This window comes from Chaetura pelagica, unplaced genomic scaffold (genome assembly GCF_000747805.2).
Source record: "Chaetura pelagica isolate M959 unplaced genomic scaffold, ChaPel_1.0 scaffold50, whole genome shotgun sequence".
Lineage (NCBI taxonomy): Eukaryota > Metazoa > Chordata > Aves > Apodiformes > Apodidae > Chaetura > Chaetura pelagica.
Genome location: NW_009952366.1, coordinates 6180261 through 6204406, shown reverse-complemented (window position 1 = coordinate 6204406; position 24146 = coordinate 6180261). Strand labels below are relative to the sequence as shown.

Sequence of the window (24146 nt, the reverse complement as noted above, 5' to 3'; positions counted from 1 at the left end):
AGGGAAAGATTCAGGAGGAAATTACAGGACATGTGGTTCAACCCAGTAATACCTAGAGTTAAGACTAAACTCTAAAATTAGCACTAAAATTAGCACTAAAATTAACAGCAACACAAATTCATGGTGCTTTTCAGTGAAGGCTTAACACAGGTTGCAAGAATTGTAATAGGCTACTTAAGGAGAACAAGGCAAGCATCTGCAACTAATTGCATAGGAACTAGCTTGGAAACTAGCTAAAGACAGGGACAAATTTTAAAAAACATCTTTTTGCTCACGCAATGACAGTAATAATGACACTTGAAGACAATGTATTTCAGATTTGTAGTTTTCCTGAATATGAATTATTTAGTAAAGATATAAATAGCCATAGCAGATAATGAATGAGATGTGCTTTCATTAAGAAACGAGATAATAGCATATTTTCTTAGAAGTAAAGAAAAACCATCTGGGATATTCAAGGGTTCTTATTCATTACCCTTTTCTCTATTCAGCTATGCATCTGAACAAAGTCTATTTCCATTTATCAGACAGACTGAAAAAAAAACAAGAAAAACTTTTGATTGGTATATGTTAGAGAAGCATGTAAAGGAGACAGTGCCATGATGTACAGGACAAGAAAATTGCCTTAAGCCTACTTCCCTGTATCCTAGACTATGAAATACAATAAACAGAAAAAATCATGTTGATGGTGTCATCCTTCTGTAGCAGCCAGAACAGTTACCCATTAAAAAGTTAGAGAACAGCTAACAAACTGGCATAGAAAAATGTTACAGGAGTTATATTGACGCTAGATGAGCACTGCGCAAGCAAGGGTTTACTCTCAATGTTTCAGCATGGTACTCCACCTGTACCTAATTTAGGAGACTCCCCTGTAGCCAACATCTGCACTGCTCACTTCCTGGCAAGGGCTGTTGTGTCCTTTGCTGCTGAAGAAAATCCCCATATGCCACATGCTTATTTTAATAGCTTCCTTAACTCTTACAAAGTGCACCTAATAATACCACAGCCATGGTGTCTTATTAGGAAACTGGTTCTCTGTCTCTGCTTTACTCCCTAACAGCCCTCCCACTTCTTTTTAACACCCTTCTTTCAACTTGTAAAGCAGTTGAACACTTTAAAAGAACCTTCCACTCTGTGGCTTTGCTTCACTTTCTGTAAAAGGCTGTTGGCTGAACAGGTGAATCAGATAATTTCTTCCCATCTAAATATGCAAACATTTCAGCACAAGAATTCAACAGCCCAGAACAACTTTGTAGCTCTTAAATGCCCAAATACCAAGTCTACTACATGAAGAAGTTCACAGAAAAATTTCTCCCAACACCAGGCTTGTGCAGTGTTGCTTTCCTATTTAAAATGAAACAGTTCAGTGAAATTCTAACCCTTAGCTGTGCACCCTGCCTCTTCCTCACCAATCACTGGGCAAATTATCCAACAAGGGATGCAGCTGCTTGTCTGCCTGTGAGATCCCAGTCTCTTTCAAAGCAGTTTAATGTCTCAGAACTCCAGTACAAGCACAGAGTGAAACAACACAGCTCCTCACCTCATACTGGACCTATGCTTTTAGAATCATCTTTCCTTCAACTCCTCTGTGTGAGTATTTACTTCAGCAGCCCATCTCTGTTCAATATCTGATACTTTCCAGCAGGAAGGGGGCTGGCTGGTCTCAAGGTCCATGGCCTCTTTCAAAAAGGCATGGGGCCCAGCCAAGAGACAACTCTAATACAGTTCAAAACCAACATGTTTCTTAGTTCTCATTTTTTCTTGTTACAAATGGCCTGAATTTCAGAAAATATCTCCTTATCCTTCCTTCTTTCTTTATGCCCAGTGCTTCTTCTTTCTCCTGCCCCAAGAGTTTATCTGCATGGTGGTGTGCTTAGGAGAAGACCTGTGGAGCTCCCTTGACTTTTAGGAGCCTGCCTGTATCCTGCTTTTATTAGTTTGGAACTGAAGACCCAATCTTGAAAGGAGAGAGATATGCATATAGAGTGCCTACACCCTTGTGCCTTGACACTGATTTGAGTTGAACTCCCTACCAGATGCATCCCTGCATCTTCAAGTGCCTACATAACCTTAAAAATCTGGAGACTGAGTGTCTACAGATGTGCTCTAGTATCAATAACCCTCCTCTCGGCTGTGTTTTTATACTTTGCTCTGGATGGGTAGCTTTTAATGTACTGTCATTCTGGGGCTGTGGAAAGGGGCAAAATAAAATACCAACAAAATACTGAAAGACTCAGATTGTAACTGCATTGAGCAAAATTGCAAATGCACTTGAAAACTCAGCTCTAGATTTACTCCATTTAGATAACAAAACCTCCAATCCTTTAGGCAGAAATTTTCTTCCAAAGCAAGAAGAAAATACTTGGCTTCCTGACTTCATGCTCACAGGTCCTGCATGTCACCGCAGTGCATGAGAAACGGTGTTTGAGAGAGAAGAAAAGCAGAGTCCTTCCACTTCAGCATGCCATTCAATGCTGTTTGTGAAGAGAAAATGTGCAGAGCTGGCCTGTTCCACAGCCCAGAAAGCCTCACTGTTTCACCTACATCTCCTTCACAGCACAGTTTAGTTTCCAGCATAGGTTTTAGACAAAAGACCAAACAAAACTGTTTCCCTGCCCAGCCAGAGCCCTTGGGCTCCATCTCTGAAATTTAACTACAGTATCCTTTCCTTTTCTGATGGTTTTAAAGGGAACATTCAACCACCTCTAAACTAAGTCAAATAAACTGATGGACCTCAGTGGAGAAAGCTGCCTAATTAGCCCTGTAACAGTATCATTATCTCCAATTCAAAAGCAGCAATACCAAGTACAAAGGCAGTGAGTAATGTTCAAGAAAGACTATCTGCTTTCTCACTTCCTCCCCCATCCACAGCCAGCCTTCCCGCTGATAGCCAGTCCTTCAGACCACTTCTCCTCTCTGCTCTTCACTGCAGGCTGCCCACAGGACCCTATCAGCAACTGCATGCAGAGAGGTACCACTAGGAGAAGTATTTAAGGCTGTGTTCAGCAGTTTCACAGTCAGCTATCCCCTCAAAGTGCTCTCAGTTTGAATTTGTGCTATAAATAGAAAAAGTCAATCAATTTCACAGGATCAGATGTTCCTGTGCAGTCTACTAGTAACAGGCATATTGAGCGTGCTTGAAAATTGTTGTTCTGCCTAACTACTGGGTTTTATATCCTATGGCTAACTATAGAAATACATTTAAACTCACCCTGGATTCCAAATGCCTGCCAGAATGCAGAACACAAATAAGGAAACCAAAGATACAGTATAATGCATTTAATTTTTAGTCACAAGCTTCCTTTCCAAATGCACATTGTGGTAACTTAGCTTTGAAGTACCTTTACATGAAGCTTCCAACAACAGCTTTGTAAACAGCTGTAAGAAGACTTGACTGTATAATTGTCAGTCCAAAAGCTTTCAGCAGAAAGTGACAATTCAGAAATGTTTAACAGAAAGGTTGTCATTTCAGGGAGCTTCCTCTCTGACCCAGTGAGGTAAGTCCAATGGATTGCTGACCAGACAAAATTTCTGGGGTCCAGTATGTGGTACCTTAGGACCTCCAGGTTCTTGCCACAAAAAATGGAAGATGGGCAGACCTGGAAGCTCCAGCCCTACCCAAGGCTCAGGATATAGACTCTGAAAATGACTAAATTCTCCTCCAAAGCCACCAGCAATTCAAGTGTCCCTGCCAAAGCAGTTGCTGCCCTGGCCATTTCTGCTCCTGAGCTCTGAAGCCCATTCACTACTCAGTCACACTTCCCATATTCCTGAATATGTCTGGTAACTCTGATAGGAAGCCAGGAGTTCAGAAGAAAGGAAGCTATGGAAATGAAGATTCTCAGATTCAAACTAATTTGGAAAGTCTGGAAAAAAAAATACTCTGGTTATTCAGAAAACCTTTTGCAGACCTCCTACTCAAAAACTCTCAATTTTTACACAGTCTGAAATGCAATAATCCCTGCTGTCCCTTCTCCCCTCAAGTCAGAGTGACAATCAGTAAAGGAATCCCAAAGAATCCCAAAGAATTCTGGGTGTAACTGTAAAATAGGAAACAGTTCATAGTTAATTTGAGAAGTAAAGTTCAGAAACTTAGCTAGGCTTCCCAGATACCTTGTTTTTAAACAAGCAAGTAATTAAAATCCACCACATTGTAACCTCGCTAATTTGGAACTAATTTGAAGCTCGTAACATGGAAACCCACAGCAAATTATTGCTGCCTGAGGATTAGCCACAAGTAAACACAACAGCAAAAGAAAACCTCTGCATTCCATTCTTTCATTCATTGTAAAAGTGCAATTTGGTTTAAATTCTAAGCATATGTTTGTATTTTTGCAGTACACTTAAAAATTAAAAGGAATTTTAATACCCTGAGACTTCATTAAACCTAACTTTTAGTGATTAAGGCATGCTGTGAAGCAAGAATTAAGTGCTGTTTGGGAAAGGTATATTGGTGAAATACCAGCTAGTCAAACTTTATTGCAGTTTGAAACTTTGTCAGCAATAACAATTTTATTATCTGGGTGCTTAACCATCACATTAGTGTCTAAGAGCCTTAATTTAGCTTTCCATAAAAAGAGAAAACCTTGTGGTTGGCCATGTTTGGAGGGAACACACACTGGCAAACATACCACTGTTTTGAATTCAGACACTTGCCACAGCAGCCAGTCTTCATTAAGCGTGTACAGAGCTTTGCAAGTTATCGCATCAACAGGTCCTTTGTTTATCCTCTGATTGAGGGTTGTCACCAGCAAATAGAAAGGTTCACCAATTGTCTCCTAGAACATGAAACAAACACAGGGAACATGTTAGGTTTTGTAATCATTAAACAGGCACAAATAAATAGCCAAGAATCAACAAATTAAGTTATTTCCTTTTAAGTAACTTATCATCTTGCAATTAGAAAAGAAAATCCAACTGAGTAGATGTATCTAGTTATTTGTTTAACCTCCATCCCTTGCTTTTCATGCAAATAGCAAGGGACAGCTGGAGTGTGTGGCAAGATAGCTCACAGCCCCTCGCTGTGCACAAGCACACTACAGACAAGCTGCTCCTACTCCACCTGGCAGACACTTCCTAGTTCCACTGCAGTGCGGTGGGGGGTGAGACATGCATGTGTTCACACACATACTTCAGCTATTTCTTCCTATTTCAGCCTTGTGAGACAAGCTAACAATCAGTTTCCTTTGCAACTGGTGCCTCCCGTTGCTGTCCCTGAAAAAATGCCTTGGGACCAATGTGGTGGGACATATATTGGTGGATCAGCAAAAGAAGAAATGAAACTGGGGCTTCCCTCTCCTGCCTGGACCCCAGGCTTCAGGAAAGCACCTGAGAAAGGAAGGATGGATCTTTGTTTCTGTGTGACACCATTCCTGGAGCTTGGCTGAGGCATCACACCAGCACAGCTCTATGAAGATGACTGGTGTATTGAGAACACATCTCTGACAGTTCCTTGGCTCTCTCCTGGGGTTTCAAGAAACCAGTGTGAGCTGCTGAGCCTCACACATTGCTGCTGCTGTGTTACTGGTAAGAGGAAGACAGATATGAGTGATACCCTATCACACTGATAAGAGAGGCAGGAAGCATGGCCAGGCACTGAAACCAAGAACAAAGTGCTACCAAGTGGGCTAAAATAAACAGGAACACAAAATAAAGTTTATTTTGTTCGTACTTTAAGTCATTTAGTTTTTGAAACCTGCACTGCTGTTTGGAGGTTAAAAAGCTTAGAAAGAACTGCAGTTTTCCGAAAGACAGTATTCCTTAAATCTCCATTATGTGGAAGCTTTCCAACAGCTTGTATGGAAAGGCACAGCTGCATTTTAAGGAGTGTGTCAGCCTTTTAGTGTGATCACAAGACATCTCATGGAGATGAAATAATGTCTGACATGAGAAAAGGATATGCTACAATTGCAAAATTACACAAATCTCAGCCAAATAAATGACACGATCCTCACTTACAGATGTGCTCTTTCCTACATCCCACTGATCATAGGTAGGTCACCTAAACTAGACATGCACACTGATAATGTTAAATATTAGACTGGAAGCTTTAAACTGGTCCCTCTAACAACTCCCATGGAAGAAATCCGTTCAAAAACCTATTTGTGTATCTTATATACTGAAAAGATGAACACATACCCGGAGAAATCCAGAAAGGCAGACAGACATCCAGTTTGTCAGCAATTTTTCTACCACCGATTCAGTTCGTCTAAGCAGAAGCTTAGGCTGTACATTGCTTGACTGCTCCATCAAGTCCTTTGTCAACACTTCCAAAATATGGGTTAGATAAACTAGCTTAGTTTGTAGTGCAATAGTCAAGAAGGATGCAAACAAGCACCTGTTAAAAAAAAAAAAAAAAAAGAAAAAAAAGGAATGCTATAATAGTTGCAATTTCTCATTCCAGTAATTTTTAATAAATGAAACACACTTTACTGCAGTTCACATCCTAAGTTTTCCCTCCTTAGGTGCAGATACTGTACAATGATTGCTACAAAAATATAAAAAAAATGCAAGTCTATCTGCTCTTGTGATTATTTCTTAAACACAGAATTTGTGTCTCTAGATTCAGTTTTGCAGAACAACATCTGCTTCAGTGCCAGAACATTTCTAAACTGTAGAACCTTTGATCGAACTTCAGGAAGAGTCTTCCTGCTCCTCTGCCTCTTTGTTTACATGTGCAAACATTCCAGTTTCTCTTTAACAGCTTGTTTCAATGGCAATTTTTTTCTTCCTCAGTGTGTGCAGATGGAGAAGATGGGAAAATGCTCTGGAGTATTTGCAAGGTTGTTTTACAGGAAGTAGAAATTACATTTGTTCTACAATCCATGTTGTTTTTCCCTGCTAATTCTTTGTCTTGAAGATGATAAGCATAAGCATACTATACCTGTCTTTCACAGAGAAATTTTTCTGCTTTTCAAGGGTGTGAATGAGAGTAACAAGAAAGTTCTTGTTACAAATTAAAGCATGCAACATGTTGAAGCTTTCATCCTTGCTCGTTTGGTCTCTGCTCTGGAATAGTTAAACAAAAATAAGCAAACTGTAGTTTGGCCATGACGGGTTTTTAATGCTCAGAAAAATGGTAAGTAACATAGGAGATAAGATCCTGGCCTTGTTAAAATCAGTGGGAATTTTTAATTTACTTCATGGGTCTCAGGATTTTACTGAAGATGCATTTGTATTTGTTTGTCACATGGAGTACACACATGTAGAGCATACATTTTCTGTCATATATACAAAGTAATGCCCATAGTTAAGTTTGCCTGTCATTTCCCATGACTAGATTCTGTTTGTCTTTTTTAAACAAGTCATTAAATACATTGGGCGACAGCATCTTCCATATAAAATTCTTTTTCTGTATAAATCTATGTAACCCTCCTCATGGGGGAAAGGGAACATATTGAAAATGCAATCTGATGTGTTTCAGGAGAACAATGAGATAAGGGACACAATCACTCTTGAAAAACATCTTTATTATAACACTACATCAACTTACCTGTGGCATGTCTTCACTGAAGATGGATGCAAAGCCTCCTGACTAAAATATAAGACAGGTGATATTTATCATTCTTATGTATACCAAACGTTTCTAACACATTTATGCCGAACATGCCAAGCATGTTCCTGAAGGCATACAACTTGAAATAAAGCAATGGAAATGCTGGCTTCTAATGCAGCCACAATACACAAAATCTACATGGTAACTTCTGCAAAGGTGCTGCCAAGGTTCACTGAAAAGTGAACTGTCAAAGATGACCTGGCATTGACTTCAGTGTTACTCTGTGTGCTACTCTGTGCTGCTGAGCTGCACTAGCACAAAGTCTGCTAATCCTGCTCAGGAAAAGCTGTTTATTGCCCTCATCTGCAGAAGTGCTAGTGTGCAAGGGGAGCTGCAGGCTGTGTCCTTCTTGGATGACAATGATAGACACTTGAGTTCATCTGCCTCCATTCATTTCAAGGCACATTATGAATGATCACTAATGAACTCTCCAGGAGGTCCATGCTGTCAGTCTCCAGGGAGGCACAGGTGCCACCACACATTCAGTCCTAGTGAAAGCTCTCTCACAACAAAGGAAGCCCTCAGTTCTCAAATACCTTCTCAATGCCTCTTGTATTACTCTTATAGTCTGTAAGGTTCCAACAACACTGCAAGTTCCCAAAGCAGCACCCTTGAATGACAAATTGACATTTACTGTCATCTGCTTTATATGTGATGCTGGCAGCCCTCAGTTTCATTAAGAAATCATAGAATCACAGAGTGGTTTGGGTTGGAAGGGATCTTCAAAGATCACCCAGTCCAACCCCCCTGCCGGAGCAGGATCACCCAGAGCACATCACACAGGAACGTGTCCAGGCGGGTTTTGAATGTCTCCAGCGAAGGAGACTCCACAACCTCTCTGGGCAGCCTGTTCCAGTGCTCTGTCCTTGTAAAGAATTTCTTCCTTATGACCAATCTAAATCTATCCTCTTTCAGTTTAAAATCATTGTCTCGTCCTGTCACTACAGGTCCTGGTAAAAACTCACTCTCCATCTTTCTTATCACCCTCCTTTATATCGAAAGGCTTCGATAAGGTCTCCTCAGAGCCTTCTCCAGGCTAAAGAACCCCAACTCACTCATGCTTTCTTCACAGAGAGGTGTCCCAGCCCTCTGAGCATTTTTGTGGCCCTCCTCTTGACCTGCTCCAACAGATCCATGTCTTTCTTGTACTGGCGATCCCAGAACTGGACACAGCACTACAGGTGGGGTCTCAAGAGAACAGAGTAGAGGGGGAGAATCACCTCCCTTGACCCTCTGACCAAGCCTCTTTTGATGCAGTCCAGGACATGGTTGGCTTTCTGGGCTGCAAATACACATCTAAGTTTTCATCTACATATCTGATTTTTCATCCCTTCCTTTCCTCATGTCTCCTGTTATCTTCACCCCTGCAATACTCTTCTTCCTCTTATTCCACTGGCTATTTCCATTTTTGCAGCACCCCTAACACCACCTACCAATAAAAAACACACACACAGAGTGAAACAACTAGAACCATATTAAAGGTTAAAAATGCTTGTGAACAGGAAACAAGCGTGGTAGCATTAAATAAAATAATGTGGGAAATTGAAGGAAAATAGAGAAAATACCAAAAATTAAGAAGTAAAGCAAAAATCAGGCTGAATATACAAATATTTTACAAATAGATGTAATATCCATTTAACACCTACAAGCATTAAGTACAGAACAAAAGCTATCAAGACAGATTAAATACAGAAAATTGAAGCAGCAGGAAGTGAGAAGCTGAAAATGAAGATGGGGTCCATCACTCTTAATTTTATGTATCTGACTCCCTCTTTAAGCAGCTCATCCCATCCTGAGACAGATGTCTCAGGGAAGTGGGATGAGTAATTTTCTTGAGCTGCCTGTCTCTGCACTGACTACAGAAGATGCTCAGCTAATAGCTTTGATGTTCGTGTTTAAACAGCTTAGATTAGATGAGGCTAAGCTCACGGAACACACTGGAAGATCATTCAAACACACAAGGTTAGTGGGGGAAGTGGTGGTCTGTCATTTTGATCCTTCTGTCAAGCTTTCTGACACTTGGCTGCAATCTACTACCCCATCACCTTTTCTGTTAATCTGAGATTTTTCTCAGAAGCACACTGCTCTCTTACCACTTCCACACTGCACAAGGGATGTTTGGACAGTCCTGCAATGTAAACAGTAAGTACTTAGCAGGGAAAATTGGTACACAATATATTAAATAACTTGCCTGACACCACATGTCTGTTAGAGAGCTAATAGTGGCAAGTTTACCCTTGTGGTATCAGCATTCAAACTGAGACAAAATCTAATTGGAATCATTTCCAGGGTGTGCAGTGGCATGAGACTTGCCAAGGCAAAAGAGGAGCCCTTCCCTTTCTCACCTCACATCATGCAACTGAGTGGAAGGCTTCGTGCCTTTTTTTTCTCTCCTTTTTATTTGCACAAATCAAATAACTTTCATCCAGAGAGCTTCTACAGATTGCTACTGTTTTGACAGAGGACTATCACTAGAGAAAGATACATTCCTAAAAATAAAAACACTACTTTTAATGCTAATATGCCTGGCAACAAAACAAATGGAAAGGGAAGAGATGTAGAAAGTAAGGTTTCCTTGATTCACTTTCTTCAAACCTCGTTGTGACCCCATACAAATTAGACTGAGGGCATGACAGCAGTGCCAGAAGAGATATTGCCAGTTTCCTTTGGTATGGGAACTGGACGAAAAGTGTGCAAAAATCATAGAATCACAGAATCATAGAATGTATTGGGTTGGAAGGAACCTACAAAGGTCATCTAGTCCAACTCCCTTACAATAAGCAGAGCCTCATCAAGCCTGACCTTCAATGTCTCTAGGGACGGGGCCCCCAACACCTCTCTCAGCAACCTGCTCCAGTGATCCACCACCCTCATATGAAGTAACTTTTTCCTAGTGTCCAACCTAACTGTACCCTCTCTAGCTTGAAACCATTACCTCTTGTCCTATCATTACATGCTCTTGTGAACAGGTCTTCCCCAGTCTTCTTACAGGCTCCTTTCAGGCACTGGAAGGCCACTATAAGGTCCCCCCAGAGTCTTCTCCTCTCCAGGCTGAACAATCCCAACTCCCTCAGCCTGTCTTCCTAAGATAATTGCTCCAGCCCTCTGATCATTTTCATGGCTCTCCTCTGGACATGGTCCAAAGAATATGCATATATAATTGTTATATATCATTCTGCTTTAGTATCTTGCATTTGGTGTTGCACAAAAACAGGCCCTGAATCTGCACTGGCACGTGTTTAACTTCATCACAATGAACTTTTAGTGGGATCACACATGGTGACAGAGTGAAGCAGTGTGCAGATAAGACTGGAGGACTGGGTCACAGTAGTGATGAGTAACACATGAAGACTAGTAGATAATTTGCATACATACCAGCTATACCCTAAAGCACCACAGCACTAACCAAAGGGTCTTCTACTCATTGGTGTCAGTTACATGGCAAAATATCACCAGCTGAGATCACAGCTTCTGACAACTAGTAAGTACCAGTAATCACTGGTTAACATCATGATACAATTTTGAAAGCTGTGGCAAATGCAACTACCAGCATTGTGATGTGCCCCACACATGCAAAAAAATAGCAAGAGAAGTAAAACATTCAAGAGAAGGCCTCTTCAGTCCTCCAACACACTGGCACAAACTGCTTGAAAGAACAATGAAAACTTTAATTTCTAAACTGGACAGCACTTCTCTATTTTTTAAGCATTTGACCTACACTCCTTTGAATCAAGGTCTTACCATTTCTGTCAGCAGCTTGGAGTAGAAAGTCAGCACGACCTTAGAGCCATTTCTTCATCCCACAAGTCTAATTAGGAAGTGTCATGATGTTAGCTAGCATGTTAGCTAGCCTGACTGTTACTTTAATTAGCTATAGCATGGGAAGTGAAAGCATGAGAACAAGAAAAGCAATGGATAAATTATAGCTTTGTTAGGATGGTCTGAAAGGCAAGCGATTAAGTGAGGCTGGGTGAAAAAGAAATGCATACACACACAACCCTTGAAAATTCAACAACAGTGCTTTATCTACAGCATTTAGGCTTGGTTAAATACAGAGATTTACAGCCTTACATGTTCTTTGGTAATTTTTGATTCAAGAAAAGTTTCTTGTGAAAACAATGTGCAATTACTGTGTATTATTTACTTCAGTTATTTGATCCCAACCTTCCCAGCTTTTTCATTATTAGGCAGAGCTGTCAACTGAAAGACTTATAAATATTTACCTCTGGAAAGAAAGTTCTAAGAGCAAAGTGTTTGTAGTCAAGGAAGGGAACAGTTCCAAAACTATCCACCACGTCTAATTCATCCATCTGCAGTTCAGCAAATCCTGAAAAATCACCCCCCCTCCCCACCCAGAGAGTTAGTTCAGTTGACACAAAGTCATCTTCACAATTATAATGGCCCCAATGGATGTTCCTTGAAAAACAGCTTTGAGGGAAGAGGAGCTGTCTTGCTAGCTGAAGCTTTTATGAGGGGAAAAGTACCAATCCATTTTTCCCCCACTTTTGTTGAAGGAAATATTATGTACAATCCTATTAGCTCAGTGTTATCTGCTACTGCAGTGCACACCAACATTAAAGAGGAACTCTGATACAACACAAAAATATTCTAGCAGCTAGAAAATGTAAATGTTTATACAATGTGAGCTTCTTGACAGTTTCAGTTCAGAAATTATGCTGTACTTAAGCTTTATAAAACTCTTTAGACCTACCCTCACGTATTTCTCTCCGAATCTCATATTCCAGCAGTTCAAGTTGCTGACTCTGTTTACGAGTTAACTCTTTGGATTTGTATCTAGTAACTATGAATGCCACTGAAAAGAAAGAAAAAAAGATGCTAAGCACAGAAACTACAGAACAGACAACCTCTATAAAAGACATATTTTAATATTATTTTTAGAAAACAGAAAGATTAAAATTGCACTCTCCAGGGGCATTTGTGTTTCTACTGTTGTCAGTGTGCTAGTATCCACGAGCCCTAGTTATCTGGATCAAACCCCAATGTTTCATGAAAAACATTTCTTTAAACAAGGTCTTAGAGTTGTCAATCCAACTTTATTTGAAAGCACCTCCTGCTATGTACAACCTGCACAGTGGGACCCAGAACCTAACAATCACTTCTACTACTAGCAACCTACTTTAAGTAGCACTCATTAAACAGGAAAGGCAGTTGTTTTGAACAGGAAATCCACTTCCAAGTTGTTAACTTTTCTAAAACTTGTTTTGAGAGAGTAAAGGTATGAGATACGGTTCCTGTAAAGGTAACGAACCTTTAAAAAGAAACCAAACCAAAGTAAAAACCTCTAAACTTATTACAATAAATGGGAAATTATCAAATACATAATCAGGTCAAAACATTCAGAGAAAAGAAGTGACTAGAAGAGGTGGGATAACAATATACCCCCTTCAATTTTTCTATGACCTACAAATTAATGAACAATTCAGATGAAACTAAGCAGAAACACCACAAACACTGAGAATAAGCAGTTTGTAAGGGAACATCTGCCCCAGGGACAGGTGGGGAGCCCAGCTTTGACAGCTGGAAGGGCTCAAGTTGTGACACAAGGATGTCAGTCCTATGGCTTGGCCTCATTAAACGGTGGTGAGTAATGCCAGCAGAACAGCAAGAACTACTGTCTTGTAACATGCTGTAGTCTGAGAAGATGGGCTTTACCACCAGACAAGGGTTAACTTTGCCCACTCTTACTGGGAACAGAAGAAAGCTACCAGACTGTTTGTGAAAGTCACAAACACGTACATGTGTATGATTATGTGTTTCTGCGTCGTGATTATATCCCTCAGCAAATAAAAAACTGTAAACACATTATTGTACTTACCTATAATGACACCCACTACAATAGGCAGCAAAATAAGAACATATAAATATATGTGGGATGATGTTGGTTTGACTTCATGCTCAAAATTTCCTAATTTGACCTGAAGAAAAACAACAGCTGTGTTAACAGGGAATAGGTACTATATCAGTGCTTAAAACTACTTTTAATGTATTTTTTAAAAGTATTTGAGGCACATGAAGGACCCAGGTTCTGCAGATTATTGGGAAGACAGTAGCAATTCGGGAAAACGTGCAGTAACATAAACTTAACTTTTACTATATTTGATGTTTAAGCTGGATAACAGAGCAGTGCCAAGAGTAAAATGTGGAGGTCCTCAGGCAGCACCACATTTTGCCATTGCTCTCACTGCAAACTAGAGCCCTCGAATGGCAAGATCTGACCTCCAGCTGGCCAAATGGCTCACGCACTCCAGAACAACTGCTAAACATTCCGAAACTTTGAAGGGAGGAAGGTACGTGGTGGTACTTAAGAACATTCCTTTGTACTCACATTGTTGCTCTGCTGAGCAAAAAGGTATGATAAGACTCATGCTAACAAAGAAGGAAGTAAAGCTTTTGATAGAGACCTGGCCCACAGCTCTCTTCCCTGTTTCTTTGCTGAAGTTTCAACCTCTTTATGTAGGATGTAGGGCATTCCTGAAGGTCCACTTCAGAACAAATACAACATAAAATACACACACAACATCCCCCAACAGCTACTGGGATTGTCAAGAGCATGACAGGCATTATTCTTAGGAATACAGGAAAGTGCTGAAGTCTGCATAATGCCAGACTGAGCTGTTTACCACTGATAATTATGGCAGATGAAATTCCACAAAGGAGGATCCTCAAAGAGGACTGTGAAAGCACATAAATAAAGGGTAGCTAAGACTATAAACAGACTAGAAGCAAAAATACACTTCAACACAAAAAAAAGAATACCAGTAAGTGCCAGGGATAGAAATGAGTCTGAGATAATTGAAAAGGAGAGATGGGTTGAATGTATTTTGGGTTACAGTAGGGTAAGCAGATCTGGTGATTCCAATCACTGACTTCTGACAGGAGGCGAGAAGCCAGGGCAGCTGGACACTACTAACTAGATAGTCACATCACAGCTACACAGGCACAAGCAAGCAGAGAAAACCCCACAGGGCTGGAAGGACACAGCTTTCATGTTTTCGGGGCCCCAAAGTAGAGAAGACAAAGCAAACCTATTTCCTCCATCAAATGTGATTTGTCCTCAGTTGTCTATGTGCTTTCATAGTTCCTATACAAACTACTTCCCATCTGAGCCTTCTCAGGATCCCATTTTCCTTTTCTAAGGCTAAAATGCATTGTTGGTTAAATACATTAATCATCCTGTGTCTAATACATCTGACTTTCTCAACTTGTCATGTCCAACCAAAGCATTCCTAAGGCAGAAATTCCTGTTACACATCCAACCGAGGCAATACATTCATTTTATTTTCTGTTCATACTTAGATTATCTTTAATCTTCACCATAACCTTCCTACTCATTGGCTCAATTTCTTTCCTTATATTTTATTTATCTTGCTTATGAATTACAGACTATATAAGGTATACCTGAATGAATCCGATTCCTATTCCTAAACTGATTTCATTCTTTCTGCATGACATTGTAAAACCTCCTCTGGACTGGTAATACCTCCAAGCTTTATGTCATCAGCAAATGCTATTAGTACATGCCTTATTTTTGTGCTCAAGTCACTAGTGATATTAAATACTACCTGTATGAAATTCCACATTGCCCAGTCAGCTCCCCATACACAGCACCAAGTTTTTCTAATCCCTAGCCTCTTCATAATCACTGTGTTAAATAGTTTACTGAATACCTTCCAGGCACATGTGACATGCAGCTTTTTTTGTTGTTGAGGAAATCACTCATCTCACCAAATAAAAATATCTAGAATAATCTGCTTCTATTCAAAATAAGATGACAATTATTCCATTTTCTATTTACCTCCAGGTCTTTCATAAGTCCCTCATCCAAAATAGTTTGTAAGGCTTTACATAGACCTAGGATTAAATCAGCAAGCCTCCACCTCCATAAGTTTTGGGGTTTTTTGTGGGTTTTGTTTGTTAGGTTTTTTTGGGGTTTGTTGTTTGGGGTTTTTTTGTTTTAAATACTGGTTTTATATTTGCTGTTCTCCAGGTATACAGTGCTCTACTGACTCTACCATTTTATTTAAAATCTTTCCTACCAAGCCTTCAATATCATGTGACAGTTCTTTCTCAGTGCTGTGATGGGAATGATCCTGTTCCAGCTGTCTTGAGGCCCTTGTTCTATCTGAATCTTGCTTCTGTCACAAGAATGGCATTTTCTTCTTTGACACTTCCATTCAGACTGATCATCCTGTCTTTGACCCCACACTAAACACTCTCTTTCTGCCTGAAAACTAAGGCGCGAGATAACACTTATTCTTGGGCCTTACCTATATTCTATACTCAGCTTATCCTCTCTTCAGAGTGGCCTTGTCTCTTCTATGATGATTTATTTATAAGGTAGAAAACACATGATGTTTTTCTACTTTTACTTTTTCCTTGATTTTGGAAAAAAACAATTTTCAAGGCAGCAGAAGTGAAATGTAACATTATAACTATTGGATTTGATTTGCCTTAGTGAAGTGGTGACCTTTCTCTGACAGTTACTCCTATGAAGCTTGCAGGATGAGCATGTGATATTGCAAGGCAATGTTAATATTTAAATGCAATACCAATCTCAGCAAGGCTTTTCCATGCCATAACTGGCTTAGACGGCAGGATCCACAGATGGAGGATCAGTTAAGAGTGATATGAAATTGAGAATAGCTTCGTTAATCTTTACTACGAACCATATGCCTTGAAGTCAATAGAGTTATTTCAGCTTTATACTACTGTACACTGCAATAAGGGTCTGGCATCATTTTTCTCCCTCATAAATGGTGATGACTGCATTTTAAAAAATTCACATCTTCATCTTATTCATGGAGCAAATATCTTAAGCCTCCACTTAGCTTCGGCATGCGTGATAATATTCTTATATTTCAGCCAGGATTTGTGCCATGTGTTCATAGCTTTTTGGTCTCCTCCATTGTGTTTTGGTGCATATTGAAATTCATCCCCTTCTTTATCCAGAAATGCCTTTTACTCTGTCTCAGTAGTGATCCTCATGCAATGTTCAAGATCCTTATCTACTTCAGCAGGGAAAAAGTGAATATGAGGACACAATGCTTTCCTTATGGCCACACTCCAGCAGCAGATCTAAGATGAGGAGCTCTCCTGAAGCCAGTGATGCTTTATCAGTGATGTCTGTGCTGCAGCCAGAGGTCTGACAAGATACTGCTCTCCAGGAGCTCAGCAGCAGTGAGCTCAGCTTGGGCTGCAAAGCCTCCCTCTGACACTACAGCAGTAACCAGACAGTAAATGAAGCCCATACTGTTAGTGGTACCTAAGCTAGGCAGGCATGCTTAGATGTGGGGAAGATAACCAAGGACTACCAAGCACAAGGAGAACAAAAAATGCATCCAGTTCCTCCCCCTATAAGGAGCATTCATAACCAGAGCATTAATGCTACTTTCTACTATACTTGCATAAACATTCAAGCACTGTTAAATTGCAACAGAAGGGAAGTCTACTTACAAAAACTTTTACTGTGGAAAAGTCAATCTTGTCTGTTCCTTCCCTTTTGTATTTGCACAGTATAGTGCTACGATCTGGTTTTTTGGTAATGTTTTGGACAGTGAACCATATCTTTTTTGTCTGTGCACCATTCATGTATGAGAGATAAACCTCTACCTCAGTTTTGGAAATATTCAAGTTGTCGTTTTCTTTCTGGAGAGAAAAAATTGAAAATCAGTAACATTCACTAAACACAGTAAGAAATAAAATTATCCCCAATGACTATTTTAAATAAGGAATTATAGTTTATTGCTTTCAAACTTACATATATTTTTAATTCCAGATCAGGATCCAGCTCAGTGTGTAGCTGGTAGTTAATGAAGACTGGGTCAGGGTGATAGTGTAATTTGACACATGGTATAAAGGTAGTTTCCACTTTTAACATCATATCAACAACTTTGCCCTCCGTTGCATGGCTTAGGCTTGGCGTTAAGTAATGATACTCAGATTCATTTCCAGGATACCTAGAGACCTAGAAATGCAATAGCAAAGCTGCAACAGTCATTAAATACTCAACAGTGGGTACAATTACAAACAGAGGCACTCAAAATAATTTTAACGTTTTCCTGACTTCACACAGATACCTGCTAAAGCCTCTTCTCTGCCACCAGAGCACCTCTTCTCTGCTTTTCCCAGAGCACCTGGGAAAGTTTCTGTGCTGAGCCTGTCTCTACCTTCAAGCACTTTTATCATACACCCTGCGTGCTGCTTTAAGGCTGATTGCACACTGCTAAGGCAGCTATTTCCTGAAGCGAGACAGGAATAGTGACAGTGATTTCTCCTTCCTTCCCTTCAACGCAGGTGGCAAGAGAAGAGCAGACGCAGCTCTCCAGCACCTCTGGGCACTGGCTCTCCCCAGCTTAACTCCTGATAAAGGAGAGTTGCTCCAGCCACCCCACCGGTTACGCCATGAGGAGGTGATGCTGTTTTCTAGTCTGTGCCGCAAGCCCAGAAGAAAACTGGGTGCCCACCTCCTCACAGCCTCAGAGGAAGGGTTTAATCCCAAAATTATCTCCAGTCTCCTGCTCCTTGATGAGGCAGTGGCACCATTTGGGTTCTCAACATAAAAGTCACAGAGAAGTACACCAGGCCCTTCTCCAACGGACCCATATATGGAGGCTGGGGAGACTCAAAAAGGATTTACTTGGAGCAAGATTCTACAGCATAGAAAAAAGGCTCACTGAATTATGCAGAAGAATAGTTTACGTGTATCCATTATCCTATACTCAGACTACGTGCAACTGTAATCCTACAAGTGGTCATTTTTATTTCAGTAGGATGCCTGCAAATGTTTGAAAAATACCGAGATCCTCCTGAAACCATAGGAATAAAACCTAATCCCTTAAGAGACCTCTATTTGGTATTGTAAAGGAGGTTAAGACTTACAGTAAGGTTTGATCTCTGGTCATCTGAAATAATCACACTGTCCACCACGTTAAAATTTCTACCAATTGTAGTAATTCTGCGACCACCACTGTAAAAAAAAAAAAAAAAAAAGGAAGGGGGGAAAGGAGGTTATTATCTGTCTTCCCATAGATAAATTCTTCACTAAGGCTTCAGCTGTGAATGTGCATTTTGTTTCGGTAGCAGCCAATATAATAGAGTCAAACTGCAGGACAAGATAATTTGAGCTATACAGCATACTTCCATTCTTTCCTCATAATGGAATGGTAAATGCTTTTGCAACCACAAAACCAAGTAACTAGATAGCATACACATGCATCCTTCTTTTCAAAGACTCTCTACCTTGTTTCCTATTCATGCAGCCACAGAACTAGCCTGTGATTTAATATTCTGTTTTGAAGAAAGAGCATCATGATATTTTGCTGCCCCAGACAGAGCAGCACTGCCTATGCTTAAATTCTTGCCTTCTTCAGGACAAACCAATGGTGCCAGGCTCCTCACAGGAAACATTCTCGGCAGTGTTCAGACCATCTGTCTCAGCACACACAATGGCACTTGTGTCTGAGGGCTCTGGCTCACAATCTCTGCTGAACACAGCTGGAGTGGTTTGAGGTATTATTAATTTCCAGCTGCCTGAGCTGCCCCTCACCTGGAGATGATGGTATGTGTCCTAGCTGCTCAGCTGCTGCAGCTGCCAGCCCAAGGTATTACCTCAAATCCACACTTGCCAGCGCCTGACACCAAGATAGCAGATTAAGAATGTGACCGTGGGGAGAAACTGTGCAGGCAGAGAGACAGGTGGAAAGCTGTGCCTGAGAATATCTGAAAAACACCCTGTAAGTCTTCCACTGGAGCTGTGAGTTTCCTGTAGAACACAGCAGAAGCCTGAAAAGGGATCTTTTGGCTTTAGGAAACCCAGTCCTAAAGCAAGTCACTCATGCTTTATCATGCTTTATTTTTCAGAGGTGGAGGGTATATTGAGTATCAAGAAATCAACGGTAACTAGAGTTTGAATTCATGTGTGCTACCCATGTTTTGGATTTAGTTTAGTAGGAAGAGACTACTTTTGACTTCTACAAAGGAGACCTGAGGTGGGCAGGAAAGAGTTTACAGAAACCTGCAGAACACACGACCCATCTTGCAGCTTTCATGACCCTATCTTTGTGTTAAATGTTAAATCAGTTCACCGGCATAAATTCATCTTCTACAACATGTTGCAGCAGTCATCCAAGCTTGTATCAGCTGCAGTCTGGCCAAGGAAGAAGGCTCAGTGGGACTACACCTAATAAACACATTAAAAGCATAGACAGACAAATTTACCTGATCCAGGAGGTATTTGGTGTGATTCCAAAGCATGATGGAGGTGAAACATAACGCAGGGTCATAAGTGGTGAACATTTTTTCCCATTAGCCTGTATACATATACTTTTGGCCTCTTTACGTGTTGGTGGGAGAGCAAATGTCATTTGTGTATCGTTTATCACATTTCTAACTTGAATGCTGGAAGAGAAAGAAGAGAGTCAGATGCTGAAACACAGGTGCCACTATGCTACTCATTGGTGTTACTAAACAAAGCCTATAACCCAAAGCGAAAGACAAGAGAAGAGAAAAGAATCTCTCTCTGAGCTGCCAGATGGCAGTGCAAAGAGAGAGCAGGGAGCTGAAAAGAAGAAGTAGGGCATCTTTTGAATGAAGTTGCTACCTGTCACAATAATCACAGAAGACTATAGAAATATTGGTCTTTTGGCCTTGGGATGAGGCTATGTAAAGCAATGTGTGATTTTGCTGTGTAAACTGTGTACTTCACTGTGCTATCAACACATTAGCTAGTCAAGAATGAGAATCTTCTGACTCCTTTTCTTTCTTCTTTCTCTCTCTCTGGCCCCCTCCTTTCTCCCTTTCTCTTCTTCCTCTGTCTCTACTTCCTCTATTTCCCTCCTTTCCCTCTCTCCATCCTTTTCATATTTTGTTTCCTGAGGTCCCCAAGAAATTAATGGTTGAACTAAAAATTGAACTGTACCATATGAATACATTTTCAAGTGCTAGCTGTGTAAAATGGGTTTGGTAATCACAGGCAGTGTTGCAGCTGCACCTGAAAATGACTGATTCAGAATAAGACAGCCTAATTATCTAGGGGGTTGCACTGTGCAATCATCAACAGAGAAAAGTACATGCTGTTGTGAGAGAGATTCCCTTCCCTGGCATGGTGTCTGTGCTTTCACAAGCAGAATCCTAGAATTTGTGGGGGATATTTTGAGGCAGAGGAGAGTCAAACAAAACACCTGCTTCCCTATGGCCTATCTTCTTGTGTACTGTCCTAACTACTGCTGAGAGCTTCCTAACCACCCATCTCTTCTATTGTATCCAAATACGAAATTAATTTCCATCATTTGGGAATTTAAAGTGGAAGTATAACTAAAGCAGCACAGAGCATCCTTCCCTCCCCACCTCACCCCTGCTGAGAAGTCCCTGTTCACACAACTCTATTGCTAGGGCAAAAGGGGCATTAACTTTCACTATGCAAAGTAAAGCGCATTATTTTTCAGAGCTTAACTCACACGTCTGGTTTACAGCCAGTGATTCCAGTCAGTATCAGTTTTATGCCTGATGCTTGCGTAAAGTTTTCTCCTTTGACTGTTATATCACTTTTGCCTAATGTAGAAATCCACAAAGGTTGAATGGAATGAATGCTGATATGCTATTAGAAAACAGAGCAAAACAAATTCTAGTTATAAAAAGGCTAGGCAGTTAAAAAACAGCTGCAAAACCAACCACTATTCAGGAATGAGGGTTTTATGGCACTGGGATACATTTCACTTACTCATTTCAAATCTTTTAACCTTGATCCTTGGAAGTACTGCCAATTACAACTTCTTTACAAGTTAGCTATTTTTACCTACTTATTCAATATTTTAAGTAATCTCATAATAAATTTGCCCAAAGGAATCAGTCTGACATACTGGAAAACAAGTATCATAAAACCCCAGCTTGGAATTATACTGTGTGACCCTTGAAGAGCTAAGCAATAACACAAGACAAAACCCACGGCGCTGTCACTACAAGAGATCAGAGAAACAAATGAAGGCATCTCTCGTGACGTGAAAAGGGGAAGCAGGGTCAAATCCTAGAATGAAAAGTTGAGAAAGAGCCCCAGAATTAGCTTTACTAGAAAGTACTTTCGAAGTCAGATACAGAGCTAAACTGTGAGGATTTTTTGGTATCCTATTTTGATGCTAAGAAGTTCACAGATCTATTTCCAAGCATTTAAGAATAATTCTCATTTGCTCTGATGCTCTCACCATCTCACAGAAATGTAGCTAATTTTTAAATTGTGCTTTTGTGTATCCTTATACTTACTTATTCTGACTTGCTAACACTACCAAGCAAGAATAGCAATTTTTTTCCCTAGTGTATTCACTTGATGCATTTGACAGCACCTCATGTTTAATCAGTTTTGCTGCTTCTTCAGTTTTATAATCACACAGACTGTTTCCTCTCCGTCTATCTTTCAGACAACAAACTGAAAACATTTTTTAAAACATAGGAAAATAAGCATGTGAAGCCACAAACTGTTTGGGATCTTCTCAGGCAAATTATTTCCATTTTTCTTTTAGGCTGCCTATAAAAGGAGTTGAAAGTGACTTTTTGGAGTACTGTGATTATCCTGATTTCTGTTGTTCACCTGTGGACATATCCACTGAGCAGTTCAACCTTCCCAACCATGAGAAAGGGCATTGGTGCAAAATCTCTAGGAAGGTCCTTCCCACGGGGTTTGTCTCTCCATTCATCCCATCATGTACCCAGCCTTCAGGCTGGTAACCTGAGGGGGCCCCTGGGGTCACACTGCCATCCACTGCAAGCACAGCATTTGCTTATTTCAGAAAGGTCCCTATCACCTTGTCCCCACATGCTACCATGGCCCCCTGAATGCTGTAGTGCTCTGGAGCAAATGTGTGACCTGTCACAACTGATTGAAAGCCACAACTTCTGCCTTAGGAAAGGGCAAGAGAGTGCAAAGGCTGGGGCCAGAGGGCCTGTAAAAGGGCCTCCTAAATGACCTCTGGTATGCATAATGGAGGAGGGTAAAGGTACCCCCTGACAAACAGCCTGAGGGGGAAAATTCACTCTCACCCTGACCTGGGGATCAGTTTAACCCTTAGTATGCCAGCAGGACAACCAAAGCAGAAATCTGAGAGATTAAAACCAGCATAGCACCAGTGTTTTTCTCCACTCACATCCCATCCCTCTGCTTTTGCCCAACTTCCAGCACTCCAAAGACAGTCAACATCCTCACACTAATTCAGAAGCCAAATACTACAGAAAGGAGTAGAATGCTGCTCTGGGTCTCTCACTGGTAGCCAGACAGGATCCCTGAAGCACAGGATTAACACAGCATCAGACAAACACACAGAGATCCCCCAGAGCTGCACCAGGGCAGTGAGTTGCCAGGCACCCCCCTGCGCAGAGATACTCCTTGCACCAGTCTCTCTGCCAGGTGCCACACATGAGCTTAGCTTCCCCGTTTCTTCTCTTACACCAGGAAGAAATGGAGGCTAAGAATGGTTTACTCTGGAAGTTTCAGCCTCCCCTGAAATCATGCCTTCCCCGTGGCTTCACAACAGAGGCTCCCTCGCCACGTCCTGTGTCAGCGCGGTTTCTCACAGCCCCGAGGCAGGCTGGCCACGGCTACCTGAAATCCTGCTTTCCTGTGGGACTGCTGTGGTCCATGACACTTTCCTCGGCAGCAGAAGAAAGTGTGAATTTCCTCACCGACTGTGGGAGGGACTGAATGTCCTTGCTGGGGGTTTGTGGGGCTCGTTTCCCCAGCACCAGAGAGCTGCTGACCTTCCCACCACTCTGCGGCAGGGTAGGAGATGCCCGGCAGCAAGAGGGAAAGGAGACAGCAGAGAGGCAGTTGGATATTTATAAAAATCACTAGTTGTGAGGCATGTGATGAAAGCGGCATAAACACAGAGTGAGACATACAGGAATCATGGGCCAGGTCCTCAGGTAATGTAAATCAGCACAGCCCTGTCAACTTCAATAGGAGCGCCACATTTCTGAGCTGCAGTCCCCCATCCCCTGGACAGCCTAACGCTTCCTCGGGCTGTGTAAACAGTGGCAGCCACATCCTCAGAGGTGTGGCAAGCATGGCAGCATGTCTCAGCCAGACATCTGGCAGCAGCCCAAGTTAAGCAGCAGCCTCTGCCACCCTGGGGAGGTCATCCCAGCTCCCAGGGAGCTCTTCCCAGCTCTGGCACAGCCCGAGGCCATGCGAAGAACTAGATCAGGGAACTGGCCCAGATGAAAAAGAATCAGATGAAAGAAATGGTTATTTCCAGCCAAATCAGTTCCCCAGACAAGCCCACTCACACAACCACTCCAGCTGCTGCTCTGGCACAGGGAAGGGGAAGGTGTATGCATGGAAACCAGCAACTGCAGTCAGAAGGAGAGCTGGATTTGCCACCGAAAAAAAGGTGTATTAATCTAAATGCTAGGCTGGCATTGTGAGAAAACACAAATCCTCCTTCTCAGCTCTCCAGCAGGTTCTCCTTAAAACACCAGCAGTCAAAGGAGAGCAGGATTTCAAATGCAATTTCAAGCCCTCTGAATGGATCAATCACTTTTAAATAAACATCTGCCTTTGGACTGCCTCTGGTGCTTTCACTGCCTT

General features: G+C 41.3%; 1 protein-coding gene across 1 annotated transcript in view; it reads right to left on the bottom strand.

Annotated features, from left to right (window-relative positions):
* The window catches only part of PLXNC1 (plexin C1), a 71738-nt gene that overhangs the window by 16990 nt on the left and 30602 nt on the right, over positions 1-24146 (bottom strand). Inside the window, exons 7-19 of the mRNA XM_010008065.1 lie at positions 21031-21170; positions 19793-19972; positions 18455-18542; positions 17890-17904; positions 17334-17540; positions 17030-17221; positions 13392-13491; positions 12267-12368; positions 11779-11882; positions 7493-7534; positions 6884-7008; positions 6139-6337; positions 4628-4778 (exon numbers count right to left, since the gene is read on the bottom strand). Coding sequence (XP_010006367.1) covers positions 4628-4778; positions 6139-6337; positions 6884-7008; positions 7493-7534; positions 11779-11882; positions 12267-12368; positions 13392-13491; positions 17030-17221; positions 17334-17540; positions 17890-17904; positions 18455-18542; positions 19793-19972; positions 21031-21170 — 1645 coding nt within the window. The remainder of the gene's footprint in view (positions 1-4627; positions 4779-6138; positions 6338-6883; positions 7009-7492; positions 7535-11778; positions 11883-12266; positions 12369-13391; positions 13492-17029; positions 17222-17333; positions 17541-17889; positions 17905-18454; positions 18543-19792; positions 19973-21030; positions 21171-24146) is intronic.